The 14440-nt window shown below is 37.9% G+C and overlaps 3 protein-coding genes across 6 annotated transcripts; 2 read left to right on the top strand and 1 right to left on the bottom strand.

The window, feature by feature from the left end:
* The first annotated feature begins 90 nt into the window (after positions 1 to 90).
* Positions 91 to 6989, top strand: LOC103981000 (E3 ubiquitin-protein ligase RGLG1-like). 4 transcript variants are annotated; one of them, XM_065162582.1, is made up of 13 exons: positions 91 to 253; positions 1465 to 1481; positions 1553 to 1760; positions 3451 to 3535; positions 3971 to 4111; positions 4294 to 4407; positions 4492 to 4589; positions 4773 to 4852; positions 4934 to 5039; positions 5123 to 5250; positions 5336 to 5480; positions 6500 to 6556; positions 6631 to 6989. In XM_065162582.1, exons 3-13 carry the CDS (start codon positions 1578 to 1580, stop codon positions 6709 to 6711), a joined length of 1218 nt encoding a protein of 405 aa, XP_065018654.1. In that variant the 5' UTR covers positions 91 to 253; positions 1465 to 1481; positions 1553 to 1577; the 3' UTR covers positions 6712 to 6989. The 4 variants fall into 4 exon arrangements, with proteins under 4 accessions (XP_065018654.1, XP_065018644.1, XP_065018649.1 ...); XM_065162572.1 differs by adding an exon at positions 718 to 799 and having other exon boundaries at positions 92 to 253; positions 1465 to 1760; XM_065162577.1 differs by having other exon boundaries at positions 92 to 253; positions 1470 to 1760.
* A 515-nt stretch (positions 6990 to 7504) lies between these two features.
* Positions 7505 to 11858, bottom strand: LOC135644710 (glucan endo-1,3-beta-glucosidase 5-like). Its single transcript, XM_065162550.1, has 2 exons — positions 10552 to 11858; positions 7505 to 8801 (listed from the first exon to the last, which is right to left on the bottom strand). Exons 1-2 carry the CDS (start codon positions 10893 to 10895, stop codon positions 7691 to 7693), a joined length of 1455 nt encoding a protein of 484 aa, XP_065018622.1. The 5' UTR covers positions 10896 to 11858; the 3' UTR covers positions 7505 to 7690.
* A 140-nt stretch (positions 11859 to 11998) lies between these two features.
* LOC135644722 (disease resistance protein Pik-1-like) lies at positions 11999 to 12995 on the top strand. The gene is made up of 3 exons (XM_065162588.1): positions 11999 to 12146; positions 12252 to 12330; positions 12573 to 12995. Exons 1-3 carry the CDS (start codon positions 12138 to 12140, stop codon positions 12839 to 12841), a joined length of 357 nt encoding a protein of 118 aa, XP_065018660.1. The 5' UTR covers positions 11999 to 12137; the 3' UTR covers positions 12842 to 12995.
* Positions 12996 to 14440: the final 1445 nt, after the last annotated feature.

Below are 14440 nucleotides of genomic sequence, written 5' to 3'. Positions count from 1 at the left end.
CTTCTGTGATTGTGTGCGAGATACCCTTTTTTCGTTTCAGACAAAAAAAATGGACATTAATAAGAGTCTTAACGACTGTCGCTCGGAGGCTTACCGGTGAAGGAATTGCGTTCGGCTGTTGTTGGTTCCCCCTACGAGGCTTAGTGGTGGAGGGATAGCGTTCTGCTGTTGGTCGATTGAAGTTCTTCGATTGACGCGGCTCACATATTCCTGGCTGGTGGATAAAATCGCCTCTCCCGAAGCCCTTTTTTTGGTGAGTTTTGTCTTCGGCTTCGTTTCGTGAGTTGCAATTATTGGGCTGAGAACATGATTTCTCACTGTTTTGGGTTTTAGTAGTTTCTTGTCTTTCACATCCTTGAGTAGTCTTACAATTCGATCGAAGATTAAATCTTGGTAGGGAATGGTGTGAGAATCCAACTTTATTTTCGCAGTGCGCAATGTCGTCTTTTTCTTTACTGGTTATTGTTGTCGTTGTCGTTCTAAAAGTTAGTGGATGTTGAAAAAATTTCGATTTTCGGGATATTTTCAACGATTGATTTGTCAGTTTGGTGCTGTGGATTACCGAGCTGAAGTAAGGTTCAGTCGATCAAATTTTACTCGGCACAAGATGATGCGGTTGCCTTCATTTTGATACACGCCGATCGAACTTAGTTCTTGGGTTATGTTTGAATTTTCGCTGTCTGTTTCTTTTTTCGGTTGACTAAAATATTATTTCAGGTTCGATTGTAAGGCAAAATCGTGTATGAATCTCTTCCAGTGTTTCGCTAGAAGCTTTACATACATTTACCAATAAGCAGATGTAAGTACTTGTAGGTCATGAGTCAATCATTCGGCCTATTAAATTTGATTTTCTTCCTTCTCTCAATTTATTGCTCCTTGTCTGATGTATTATTTAATTTAGTGAGTTTGATTTTCTTGATGAATTCTTGATCGAATGATTTGTCATTCTATGATGCTTCCCTAGCTAACTACTTGCTTTCATTAATGCCAATCCCATGATTATCCATTACTATCTCTGTCGGATGGTTTTTTAGAACCTGGAATCTGGATGACTAACCTTACCAGCATATATTAAATGCTTTGCTTTTCCAATCGCATTTGTTTCTATTTCCTCGTAGCTTGGGGGTGTTATTCTGAGGTGGAATCAAGGTTTTTTTTCGCATTAAATGCTAGTGGCTAGTTTTGTATACTGATGTGCAGACTAATGCGGAATTTTCTTAACTTAGTCATTCAATGTTCTTTCAATTCAACATAGTACTGAAAAAGGTTGCTGTTAGATTTTGTCATCCAGTTTCATGAATGAACATATGTGCCCTACTTTTCCGTGGCATTGAATTTTTCGGATGGAATTATGAATTATGGTTTTCACTACTACCTTCTAGAAAAATAAGCCAAACTCTTGTTTCTTTAGCACACGTTTTGGTTGGTTTGGAAAGAATTTAAAATTTTGCTCTTTTCTGCCAGATCAGCATTTGAAGGAGGTATCCATCCTTAGAAATCTATAGCATCTGAAAATTTTTTAAAGGATAACTTAGAGATTTAGTGTCTGAAGGTTTCCAAGAGTGGGAACTGTTACAATGGGAGGGGGAGAGTCCAAACATCACAGTTCTTATCGCGACTCTTATGATTATGGCCATTCTTCTTCAAGCTATGCTCCAAGGTTCTCTCCAGCTGCTTCAAATTATGTGCAGCCTGAAACAGTAAACAGATTGCAAAGAAAGTATTCAAGGATCAATGATGACTACCAAACACTCAGTCAAGTATGCTAGTCAATGCAGAAGTCATCTTTTTTTTTTCTTATTTTTTTCCAGTTCTCCTGTTTGTAAATGTTCAAGTAAATAGCATAAGTTAGCAATGTGATCTTCTCTAATTATCTTGAATAATAAAACTTGCTATTTTGTAAGTTGTCTCTTTGGTTTCTTCAGTTTTGGTTGACAGTTGAAACTAACTGCCACTTCTAGAAAACGGTCGTGATGGATGTACATATCAAGGAACATCATAGAATGATGAAGAAAGAAGTGGTGGTCACAGTTTACATATAAAGAAAAGGGTAGCAGCAAAAGTTTATCAAAATTCACTATATCCAATATGTTCAACTTATGCAATCTAATTTATCACACTCGTTCTTCCTTAGAAAAAAAAGTTTCCCCATAATAAATGATGCTTAGGATTAAATATATTATGTTCTTCCATTAGCAATTAGAGATACTATATTGTTTCATAGTAATTGTTACACCTATCGAAGAATTCTAGTGTTATTTTCACTTTTGATGGATCAGATGTGATACAATTTTAATGCTTGTTACCTTTCAGCTTGTCATCCGGACCTATCAAGTTGCTCTTGGTCACACTCTTACTTTTCTATGAGATTTTCATTGATAATAACTGTGCGGCTCAAATGATTTTCCAATGACTGCCACATTCCTTTCACCATTGCCGAATATGTATTCCTGGTTCCTAAAACATGAATCTTAGGTATTCTCATTTCTGTTATATGCTTCTGTTTGACCTGACCCTTTACATATCAACCATTCATCACATATGGCCGTAGTGCTTTTTATTAGCTTCTCCAAGTCTCCAAATTGGAATGCATTCCATAGGTACCTCTTGAGTTGACCAATTAACTGAAAACTTAATTGCTGTTTCTTAATAGCTTTTTCCTCATAACAATATGTAGGCTTTGCTATGACTTTTGTTTTTTTGTTTTTGTTTTCAGAAACAGCAATGCTACTTCAAAATTTGATCTTCATAGTTCATTAATCAACACTAAATCATACAGCAAATGGCATTCATTAGTGTATATCTCTTGAACACTATGTACACAATCTTTCTTAGAGATTAATGCTTTGCTAATAGGTAGAAACCTCTTGAGGTTATTTTAAGAAATCAAGTTACAGAGTATAGACCACCACCATGAAGACAATGTAATGCTTTCTTCACAGTGTATTTCTTTTGCTCAAATTTGGACCAACTTGCCTTTTGTATATATATGTACACACACACACACACATGTGTGTGTGTGTGTGTGTCCTTTAAATATTAAAAGGCCTTTGTTCTTGTTCAGTGACACTTTATATGTTCCTATTACTCAAGTAGCTGCTGCAATTTAGAACCTTGCATATCTATTGATAGAGTGCATTCACATCAATTTAAATGTTCACTGCTACTGTTTGTCTTCTTTGCTTGTTATAGTACATCAATGATAAAACAAATTTTCTCTTTACTTCTGTGCAAGTTTGAACTATATTATATTTAGATCATGAAAGTAATAATTCATCTGTTAATATAAGTAACTATCTAATTTTTTTTTTCTCATTTGTTTTATCACTGTGATCTCAGTTCATTCTGCAATTACTTCTCAGTTTTATAGTAAATCTTAGGTGTAAGATCAAGTGATCCATATTAGTTATGTGGGTAATCTGAGAATGGTACATTTGTGATTTTGTTTAGGTTACTGAGGCACTTGCAGAAGCAGGTCTTGAATCATCAAATCTTATCGTGGGAATTGATTTTACAAAGAGCAATGAATGGACAGGTTCAGACACACAAATCCCACGTTTCACCTTTTTCTTAGTACATGCTTGAGATACATAACTGGCTATTAATTTACAAATAAAATTAATCACAGTGTTTTTCTTCTCAGACAATAAAAATACAACTTGAGTTTCTTCTTATTAGTTCCACTTTGAGATATTCATAACGCAAATTTTGTCCACTATGAGATATTGATCATAAAATTCTTAAATGTCACCCTTGTCCCCTAAGATTGTTAAGATGCTTTATGTTGGGAGAACAATAACCTCTGTAGCTTTGCTGATTCTAGGTACTTACCAACTATTTCATTGTGCAGACTTTCTATTTTTGAGTTCTGTCCTTTTATGTTTAATTTGAGCCACATTTATCATTAAACATAATGATTTTCATTTACTCCTTGAATTTACTGATTGTATTGTTTTGTGCTTGTTGTTAGGTAAAGTTTCTTTCAACCACCATTGCCTACATGACATTGGGAATACTCCAAACCCCTATGAACAGGCAATATCTATTATTGGAAGGACACTTTCTGCTTTTGATGAAGATAATCTTATTCCTTGCTTTGGGTTTGGTGACGGTCAGTGATTTATATGCTGGTTGTAGATATTCATTTAGTTACATCATTTGACATGTCATACTATGTTGTTCTGCAGTAACTAAATTTAGCCGTCAAGCCTGATGCTAAATCTAAACTCTTCTAGTCTTGGAAATGACCAAGGAATTCTAAGATAGAAATATATTATTGTTTTTATTGTGCAGCATCCACTCATGACCAGGAAGTATTCAGCTTTTATCCAGATAACCGACCATGTAATGGCTTTGAAGAAGCACTTGAACGTTACAGAGAACTAGTTCCAAATCTTCGGCTAGCCGGTCAGTATGACTCTTAATCTTTTCTCAGATCTGGATCAGTTCTCTGTGATTCCCAATGGAACCAACACGACATATTTCATTCAGGGCCAACGTCCTTTGCACCAATTATTGAAACAGCCATAGGCATTGTCGATAACACCCATGGGCAGTACCATGTTCTACTTATTATTGCTGATGGGCAGGTTAGCTAATGCTTTTAGATAAGTTTTCTCTGTATATATTCTTCTTGTATACTGCTACATCCAGAGTGCATGTTGTTTACTCTCTGATGCATCATTCGTTTTCATTTTTGGTAGGACTTGATGCCTAGTTTTCAAATGATTTTAGTGTCACACGATAACAGTTCCCTTTTGTTTGTTGCATAGGTGACACGAAGCGTAGACACACAATATGGACAATTAAGTCCACAGGAGAGAGATACACTCAGTGCCATAGTCAAAGCAAGGTAATTATCAGATACGTGACTGTGAAGATATTCCTTTTCCTTATTTAGATGCTTTTCTGACATTATTTTCTTTGCTTTTAGTGACTATCCCTTGTCAATAGTTCTTGTTGGAGTTGGAGATGGTCCATGGGATATGATGCATGAGTTTGATGACAATATACCCTCCCGAGCATTTGATAATTTCCAGGTTCCAAGATACACCTAACGAAAGTTTCATTTGCATTCAAAGTAATTGCAGGGTGAAGCATAAATTCATTTTGTCCTATGCAGTTTGTGAATTTTACTGAGATAATGTCTAGAAACATCCCTGCCAGTAGAAAGGAGACAGAGTTTGCACTTGCTGCACTGATGGAAATTCCCTCACAGTATAAAGCAACAATAGACCTTCAACTTCTGGGGTTTGTGGATAATTTTTTTTTCAAATTTCTGTTAATGATGTACAAATGTTTTATTGGCATGGCACTCTGCTGTTGCATTATGCAGTCAACGAAGGGGAGTTCCTGATAGGGTTTGTCTTCCTCCACCAACCAGGAACCCTTACTCACGGTCAAGTAGCTTTGAGCAAGGTCCTGGAATCACCAGAAGCTACCCACCTGCCACCTCTGAAAGTTCTATGGAGGATAAGCTGGTATCAATAATTTTGATTATTTCAAATTTGATTACGCTTTGCTGTGATGAAGATCCCAGATCCAAGAAAATGATATTTAAAATTCAGTCCTCTTGAAACTTGCTATTTACTTCTTCTGAGACTCATGTTTGTTGTTTTAAATAAAAATTTAAATAAATGCTGGGACTTTTTGCTTTTAACTCCTTTGTCATGCATTATTACAAACAACTCTCTCGCACACTTTCTCTTCTTCACCACTATTTTTATCAGGACCTAGACAATTGCTTTAGTTGTCCAAAAAAGTATTCTAAACTTCATAAAGAAATTGCTTAAATTGCTTTAACAGAATTTTTACTGATGTGGTGACTTATGACACCTGTTTGGTAAAACGTGGCATCCTTGTGGGCGATACGGACTTGATTTCGTGTTCCTTTGATAGCTTAGCAAACATGTAGGTGCCAAGTCAGGGACACCAACACCAAATGGGCATGAGAGAACCCATAAAAAGTGTGAGAAATTTGTGCTTGCACGCCGCCTGTATGATATTGACATAGCATTTGCACAATGTCTACATGACACTTGGAAGTTGGAAACAAGGCATCACATATGATAATATGTAGTTGCTGACTTGCTACTTTAGGATCACATCAGCACCGAATCCATAGAAGTACCTTTATTACAGAAATCAAAGAGTTCATAAAAAGTGATAAGTACAATACATATTTGATTGTTTGTTCCTGGTGTCAGATGGTCAAAATTAAGGGGAAATTTTCTGGTACAGAATGCAAATAGTGATACAAGAGGAATATACCTGAAAGGTGTTATATGAAAAAAAAAAACCCTGTAGAATGTTGTGAAGAAGTCATTATTGGCAGAAAAACACAATAACTGGATGCATTTGCTTACAAGTATATTATTAACTTAACATTCTAGATGCTGATAGAACAATGTTACTCTTTCTAACAGACCTTAAAAATAATCTGAATATGGTGTTTACGGTTGTTAAAATCCTAAATGATTTTTTACTTGTTGGTTTGCAGATCTGTCCAATTTGCCTATGGAAATCAAAGGATTTTGCATTTGGGTGCGGACATCAGGTAAGTCAAAAGCTCTTGTTGCTATTTTAATCAATTGGCTGATCGAGCAGTGACCGAGTCTTCTTCTTTCTCAGACTTGTTTCGACTGTGGGAAAGATTTGCAGCGTTGCCCCATATGCCAAAGCCATATTACAACTAAGATAAGGCTCTACTAATGCCTGAACTTTAGATGCATAGTGAGCTACTAATGCTTGAAGTTTGATTATTGTAAGGAGCTTGTAGGACATTATTTGCATCTGAAAGCAAATGCTGCTCTACTTGAACACAATTTGTCTGTATGATTGTGTGTAGATATCTACTTGTGTGGGATATCATCAATGTTGGTGGATCATGTTCAAGATGTTTAATCTCTCTACCTACTCTGCATATGTAAACTTGACAGCTGCTAATTCTATCCATACACATTCAAATAGTGTTCCTGAGTTATATTGAATTATATTGCTTAAAGGACATTTTATTTTTGTTTAAACAATTTGAGATGCATATTGTCTCCCGTTTTTACGGCAGACGCGGTCGGCTGCCAATCATGCTAGAAGCCTCGAGGGCAGCATTTTGTTGAGAAGGAAATGACCCTCAGATCTTTCTGGGTTAATAGTCTTTGTTTGATAAGAGAGGCAATTTTTGTACTCATATAAATAGGTAATATATTTTGGTTTTCTTGGAGAACTAAAAACCAAAAGTGGATTGAGTAATTTATGCAAACCCACAGAATCTTAAAGCCTATGATTAAGTCTTTCTTTATTGGAGTTCTGAGTGTGTGGATATGTTATGCAGATGACTTCTTGGCAAGAGAAGGATGCAGGTGCTGTTTGGTTCATCATCAAGCTATAGATGTTTCTGTGAAGGCCCACAACATCAAAAACAATTAATGCTCACAGGCACAAACAATTGATACAAGAGAGACTGTCACCCACTTTGACAAATCAAGCAAATTAATGATCAGAATCGAACAAATCAGTTAATGAATATTACAGAGACAATAGCATGCACTCATCCACACAATTGAGATAAACATGTATGGTGGTCTTTGGTATAAGAGTTATGTGTTCATCCTCACAGAGCAAAGTCTTGAAATTTCGATGAGGTACCACAGAACCTCCAGAAGAAAAAACAAAAAAACAAGTTGCTTGAACATTACAACACATTCAAAATTCTTACATAACTTAATATCCACAAGGCCATGATCCATAAGCCACAAAAATTTGTGCAACCAACAGGACTACCACTGTCACTAATTCCAACAAGAAAGCGGCAGTCACCAATGGAGGGATCAAGAAAGGTAACCATCCCGAGCCCATCGAAGTTACAACTTCTGGCGTCCTGCTTCTGTAACTGATAGTAACTGTTAAAGGCATAAGAGATGTTCCCCTTCTCCCCGATTGCGTTGCATGATCCTCCGTAGAATAGAGTGGTGCAATCAGCGACATTGCATGCTACCTTCATATGATTTGCTATAGCGCTAGGATCCAGGGATGGGTTTGCAATACACCATCTTGGTGGAAGATATGGAACATCCTTAGCATTCTTCAATGCAGCATTACCCAGGCCAAGGTTCAATGGGTACTTGGCCTGGCCATCAAAAGAGAAAATTCCCCAGTGGCGTTCGAAGCTTCCAGGAAGTATGCTCTTTTGATCTTCATCAAGAAGGCTGAAGAGATATATATCTGCTGGAGGAACCCCGGGCCTCAAGGGTGTCCCTTTGTTGCTCAAAACATGATTGACTAGCCCTTGAACAAAGGCCCTTGCAGCACTTAAATTTGCACTTGGTGTTCCATCAGAAGGCCAACCCACCTCACCAACGGCTATGGGCATTTGTCCATAACCAATCTTGCTGAGAGCAGCCACGAGAGTGTCAAAATTGCCATCAAAAGCATTGTAATACACATTTTGGCCATCGACAACAGGGTGAGAAGAACCCCCAAAGAAGGCATAATCTTGTGGGAAATCTGAACTCTGGTAGAGACTAAGGAAAGGGTAAATGTTGACCACAAAAGGGGACCCATTTGTATTAAGAAAAGAGACTAGTTGGGTTATTATCTGAGTTAGCTCAGGTCGAAAAGTCCCTTGAGAAGGAACCGACACTGATTGATAAGCATCAGCATTGCAAGGGACCACTAGTTTTATATAGCTTGCCAGATTTGCTTTGACCAACGATTGTTGAAGGTTGAGCATGGCCGGAAGAACTAGAGATTGATATTGTCCTTGATAGGTTGTGAGGAAGGGCTCATTTCCAACGGCAATATATCTGCATAAAGGAGACAATGAAATAGTTCCCAAGTTTAAGTTCGACATAACATAAGAAAATTCTTTCAAAGCCGACTCCTGGGAAAAATGAACTTTATCATGTATTAGAGAACTTACACAGATGGTAATTAAGAAATGAAGTTACCGTATTTACTTTATGGCCTACGAGTAGACGATAGATTTAGCATTCTAGGGCACAAGATCAGGTTACTACCATGAGAATTATCGATCCAACAGATACTTGGAGTCATCACAACAAAAGTATCCAGACACCATTGGAGCCATCTTCGTATGGGATAACAACATTGAGATGACACTTCTTCAAGTGAACCCTCCCCCACCATATTTTAGCTCCAACGACAGATTCTGGGCTATTGTCATAATATAATCGCTTATTGCTAACAGTGTAGCCTAAATCAATTCCAAACACATTACAAAGTTTGCACCATACAAGTTGCCACACCTATAGGTTAATATAGTCAGTGTAAATAATGTCGAAACACTTTCTTTAGACCCCTTTTGAGGCTAATCCATGTCATGATGGAGAGATAATTAATTCACTTAGTGGCCTACTACAAATAATACAGACTTTAGAATTTCTAGACAATAAGAACCTGCTTTTTCTAAGCTGTTATGCCAGTAGGTAATTTTGGTCCCGCAACTTCAATTTTAGCAAATTCTGTGGAGCATGTGAAGATGACACCTTTAACGCCTCAAAGTAGTACATGATACGGGGAACACTATCAATGAAATTGTAGTTTCTAGTATCAATTAAAAAAAAAAAGCTTGTTAAAGAAATTTCCAAGAAAGATTAAGCATGTTTTACTAATATTTATTTATTATACTAAGTTTATACATACGAAAAAATCAGTTAGAATATAGGAATATGATGAAGAATGGTGAAGCAAGGGATAAAACAAAAGACTTGGCCCAAAATTTCTTTTTGCTGCAGTAACAAAAAAAGATAAACAAAATGCCATTCTGCACTAATGAACAACAGCTATTGTGAAACCAACTTGTTCAGCTCAGCTGAAATTAACAATTATTCAGTACCTACATGATTTCTCTTCACTGCACCAGTATTGTTCGATTACAAGAAAAATGTCACACCTTTGTTTCGGTTGATCAGTTAGAGCTATGCGTGTTTTTAATTCCACTCTCATCAGAACACAAGGTTGCTTCACACTGGCCTTTCTGTAGAACATTTTTAAGAGAACAAGATACAGAGACAGATCTCTCGAGAAAATCTTGTGACGGTATGCATGTCTGGTTCAGGTTAAGCTACAACACATTTCTAGAAAGTATCTAGTGATCGAATGCATGCAGTGTTCAAATTAAACAGTATTGGAGTTTAATCCTTTTCAGCATCAGAAGCTATTACTCACAATACGAAAGCTTTTGTCTTGTTCGTCACTGATTGCAAGTTGCTTTGCCATAGAAATGCAACTAAAATGCATGTCTCAGAATGCAATTTTTTTGGAAGTTCATATGCGTTTGCATGATGATATATGTCATACTGATCTTGATTTTACTTAAATTTTGGACTTTTGAAGTCCTCGATCCTTAAATCACTTACTATCCTGTAAAGAAACATGTCAAAATTTCCGCAAATTCCAAAGAATCATCCTCATTACAGACGACATGCGAGAGATCTAGGAATCAAAGTATCAGAAACTTATGTTCGAATCAGGAAACCGAAGAAACACGAACCAATCTTCAAAATGTCCCACCGTAGGCCACGAATCACGCACCTGATGTCGGCACCACCTTTGCCCATGAATCTCGACACGTTCCGGCTGACCCATTGATCGCAGGCAGCAGGCGAAGATCCCAACACACCCAGCAACTCATTGGGGATCCCGACCATCACCTCAATGCCGCTTCCCATGAGCGCGCGGAGGATGTCGGGGTCAGCTTCGAAGAGCTTCACCTTCCCAACCCTGTTCTCTTTCAGAAGATCCACAACAACGGGAGGCGGCAGCTTGCGGGAAGATCGCGTCCCCCAGTTGATACCAATCGCTGAATCCACGAAAACGAGAGATCTTTGAAGCAAAAAACACAAGACAAGCGCCTTTACCAGATTGGGGGCTGCCATTTCTTCCAGCGATCGAATCTTGATAGAGATTTCAAATGTCTCATCAGGGTTTCGAGCTCATTCTGTGGATTTGGCGGTGGGTGTGTGTGGGAGAGAGAGTGAAACGAGGGGCCAACGGATACGAAGGGAGGGCACAGTGAAGTAAAAGGGATGCTATACAAGTAATCGGAGCGCAGAAACTCTTAGAATTCCAGCGGTGAAGTAAAAGGTGTCAACTATCTTTTCGAAGTTTCCAGGTGTCCGTAGTTCTAGGGGAAGACGAAGCTGTTTCTTGGAGATGGGTTGAATTGGATATTATTTGGTGCAACAATTTGAGGCTTTTTGAATCGCAGTGTAGTAGTGGAGAAGAATGGGATTCTATACAAGTAACCGTAGCTAGGAAATATTAGAATTCCAGTGTCTAAGTTAAAGTCGTCAACTATCTTTTCGAAATTTCCAGGTGTCCGTGGTTCCAGGGGAAGACGAAGCTGTTTCTTGGAGTTAGGATTGACTTGGATATGATATGTGGCAATAATTTGAGGCTTCTCGAATAAGACAGAGTCTCTGAAGGAGCTCAATTTCCAAGAGACAGAAAAAGAAAACAAAAAATAAAAAGAATAATTCACAAAATACGTCGAAAAAAAGATAAGGCAATTGCAACTATGATTTGATTTGGGTAGACTGAGTCTACTATGTCAATTATGGTCTTATTAATATGAACGCGTGGAATAGAATAGTCAACTCAGCAACCTGAATCCGAGAGATCTGATGCTGACATGCTCGCAGCCGCCGTGAAGCTCACACCCATCCCGAGTCGACAAAGGGGCACGGTGACTCATCGAGCATACGACGTGGGCCAATGAGCGACTGCCAGGTCAATCATTTCATTGGTCCCTGTCTCGGTCGAGACACGTCGAACGCGTCGTTCCTCGTCAATGCGATTGGGGCGCCTCCCATTGTGGACATAAACCGAGTGTTTTGTGATGACTCCGACGGACTTGTGAAGTGGATGACTGACTCGATCAAAGTTGGACCGCCGATCTCTGTCCGTTAAAATGGAAGACTTGCTGTCGAAGGGAAGACTTAGACTTGGAGACTGCTCATCCATAATCGTGTGGATACAGCGTCTTCCTTGCGTTCTTCCATTATAAGGCACGGAGTCCTTCCAAGCCCTCAACTCATCTCTCCCATAGAACACACCGTGTCGGCAGGAAGGTTCAAACCAATTCACAAAGCTCACCAGTTTCTTCTCCCTCCGTCAACATGGTGAAGGTGAGCAGCAGAACATGAACTCTCTCTCTCTCACTCTCACTCTCTCTCTCTCTCTCTCTCTCTCTCTCTCTCTCTCTCTTCTAAAGTGGTGTTTGTCTTCTGCAGCAAGAGATGGTGATGAAGCTCACCATGGAAGATGCCAAGAAGCGTTCCAAAGCTCTCAAGATTGCTGTGGGATTGCCTGGTAATGAACAACACAGAGTCTTATTAGTTCTCTTTAGCATCTGCCAGTCTTTGCACTGCTAGTAAAGCAATTTATCTTCCTCTCGATCTCCATCGTTACTCGAAGGCCTTCTTCTCACCTTCTAAACGCACAAAAGGTGACGCCGCCATCATCGTCGTCATCATCATCATCGCCGCCCCACCATCTTCTTACTGACTTCGTCGGTCATTAATATTCTAAGGCTTGGGTTTCGTCGTTGGCAGGTGTGATATCCGCAAAACTGGATGAAGACAAGATCGTCGTGGTCGGCGACGGGGTTGACTCGATCGTTCTGACCACCATGCTCAGAAAAAAGATGGGCCACGTCGAGCTCGTTAAAGTCGGGTCAGCTGAAGAGAAAAAAGAAGAGAAGAAAGAGGAGAAGAAGGAAGATGGCTGGGTGTGCCCTCCGACTTGGACTCCTCACTTCAATCTTATGCCGCCTGTGTATGAGATCCGCGAGCCCAACCACGACCCTTGCAGAATAATGTAGAGATCATCTGTATCGTCGAAGATCACCATGGAAGGATGGTGATAAGGTCTTGGAATGGGGACAGTGGGCTATGGTAGTAGATTTGGTGTGTCGTGTGTTGCATCACCAACCATTCTATTCTTATTGTATGATAGCAGATTGCAGTTTTGGCTGAGCAATGTGCAAGAATCCATGAAAGGGACTTCTCACGGTACAGTACTTTGCACACACATGAAAACAAATATTTGACGTCAAAAATACTTCACTTGTACGCACCAAAAACTGGAAATGAGGACAAATTCTTCAGTGTAAAGAAAAAAAAAATCATGAACAAATCAAATCAATCTTTCATTAGAAAAATAATAAGATTAAATAGATGATAACAATATCAATATAAATTTATTGATTTCATTCATAATGAATATATGTTTGTTTCCTAAAACACTTTATGAAATACACTACTATCGATCTATTTATTATCTGATCAAACCAATAGTTTTTCTATTCATTCTTTCTTGGTTTGGCCTCTTGTCATTCAATGATGTCATAAGATAGCTTCCAAATAAAATAATTGATTGTTCTTAATTTGAACATGATGTGAATTCTCCATTTGATTCACACATGAACAATCCAAAGAACCTTTCTTTAATATCATTTTGTTTGGAAAAGATTGATCTGAAATCTTGGATATGTGAAAGCGAGAACCACCAGAATCTTCTTCTTCCCTACAAGATATAATTTAATGTTAAATATATTATAAATAATCTAATAGGGTCAATCAAATTAGTGACAAAGTACTTAGCAAAACACAAGACAAGATTTACATTTAAATAAAACCTTCAACATAAAGAAAAAAAAAATACAGACAAATCAGATCAATCTTTCACTATAAAATAATATCACTCTCTGATTAACCATAGGATATCAATATCATATGAAAATTAGATATTAGACACTAAAAAGAAAAAGATCCCCACTAATCAATTTAGAGAAAAAAAAATTATGACAATCAAAATTAATTTTACTAATCTTTTTTTTTCCCCTCTAACTGATATAAAATTAGAATTAATTTTCTTTTAATTAACCTATGTGTCACATCGCATTTAAACCACCCAACACCCATAATATATAATTGATGAATGAGGATGGAGGGACAACAAAAGCTTCAATAGTCTCAACGCTATGATTGCACAAGGAAGCGACTGCGTCATCGTCTCTCCGTCACCGGACGTGATCGACACAAACTCTTCAGGAAAGCGAAGCTTATCAGAATTCATTAGTTGTTTGGTTGTCAGTCTTACACAATTACTACTTCTAAGCTAAAATTTTTGGGTCACTCAAAATTGTTGTTTGTGAGAGGTAAGCATAAAAGCGATGTGACTCGGTCGTCCGAGTGCCAAAGTAAAATTCTTCCACCGGAGATGGCCACTCCTGATATAATTAATAATAAAAAATATATACTTATATCTACTTAAATCAACAAAGATTATATTTGTATAATAACATAGTAAAATATGAGAGCTTGATGAATATGATAATAATATGATGTCACATAAGTATACCGGGATGTGATCAATCTATCTATATAGGTTAATTTTATCCAATTATTTTAATATTTTA

The sequence above is a fragment of the Musa acuminata genome, chromosome BXJ1-4 (genome assembly GCF_036884655.1).
Source record: "Musa acuminata AAA Group cultivar baxijiao chromosome BXJ1-4, Cavendish_Baxijiao_AAA, whole genome shotgun sequence".
Classification (NCBI taxonomy): Eukaryota; Viridiplantae; Streptophyta; class Magnoliopsida; order Zingiberales; family Musaceae; genus Musa; species Musa acuminata.
This window is presented reverse-complemented; position numbering and strand designations above follow the sequence as displayed.

Coding starts and splice junctions, on each gene's coding strand:
- LOC103981000 (XM_065162582.1), top strand. CDS start 1,578: ATGGGAGGGGGAGAGTCCAAACATCACAGTTCTTATCGCGACTCTTAT. Junction 4,112..4,293: donor TTGCTTTGGGTTTGGTGACG/GTCAGTGATTTA, acceptor TTTATTGTGCAG/CATCCACTCATGACCAGGAA. Junction 5,040..5,122: donor GAGCATTTGATAATTTCCAG/GTTCCAAGATAC, acceptor TGTCCTATGCAG/TTTGTGAATTTTACTGAGAT.
- LOC135644710 (XM_065162550.1), bottom strand. CDS start 10,895: ATGGCAGCCCCCAATCTGGTAAAGGCGCTTGTCTTGTGTTTTTTGCTT. Junction 8,802..10,551: donor AAAGGTGGTGCCGACATCAG/GTGCGTGATTCG, acceptor TCCTTTATGCAG/ATATATTGCCGTTGGAAATG.
- LOC135644722 (XM_065162588.1), top strand. Junction 12,331..12,572: donor GATTGCTGTGGGATTGCCTG/GTAATGAACAAC, acceptor CGTCGTTGGCAG/GTGTGATATCCGCAAAACTG.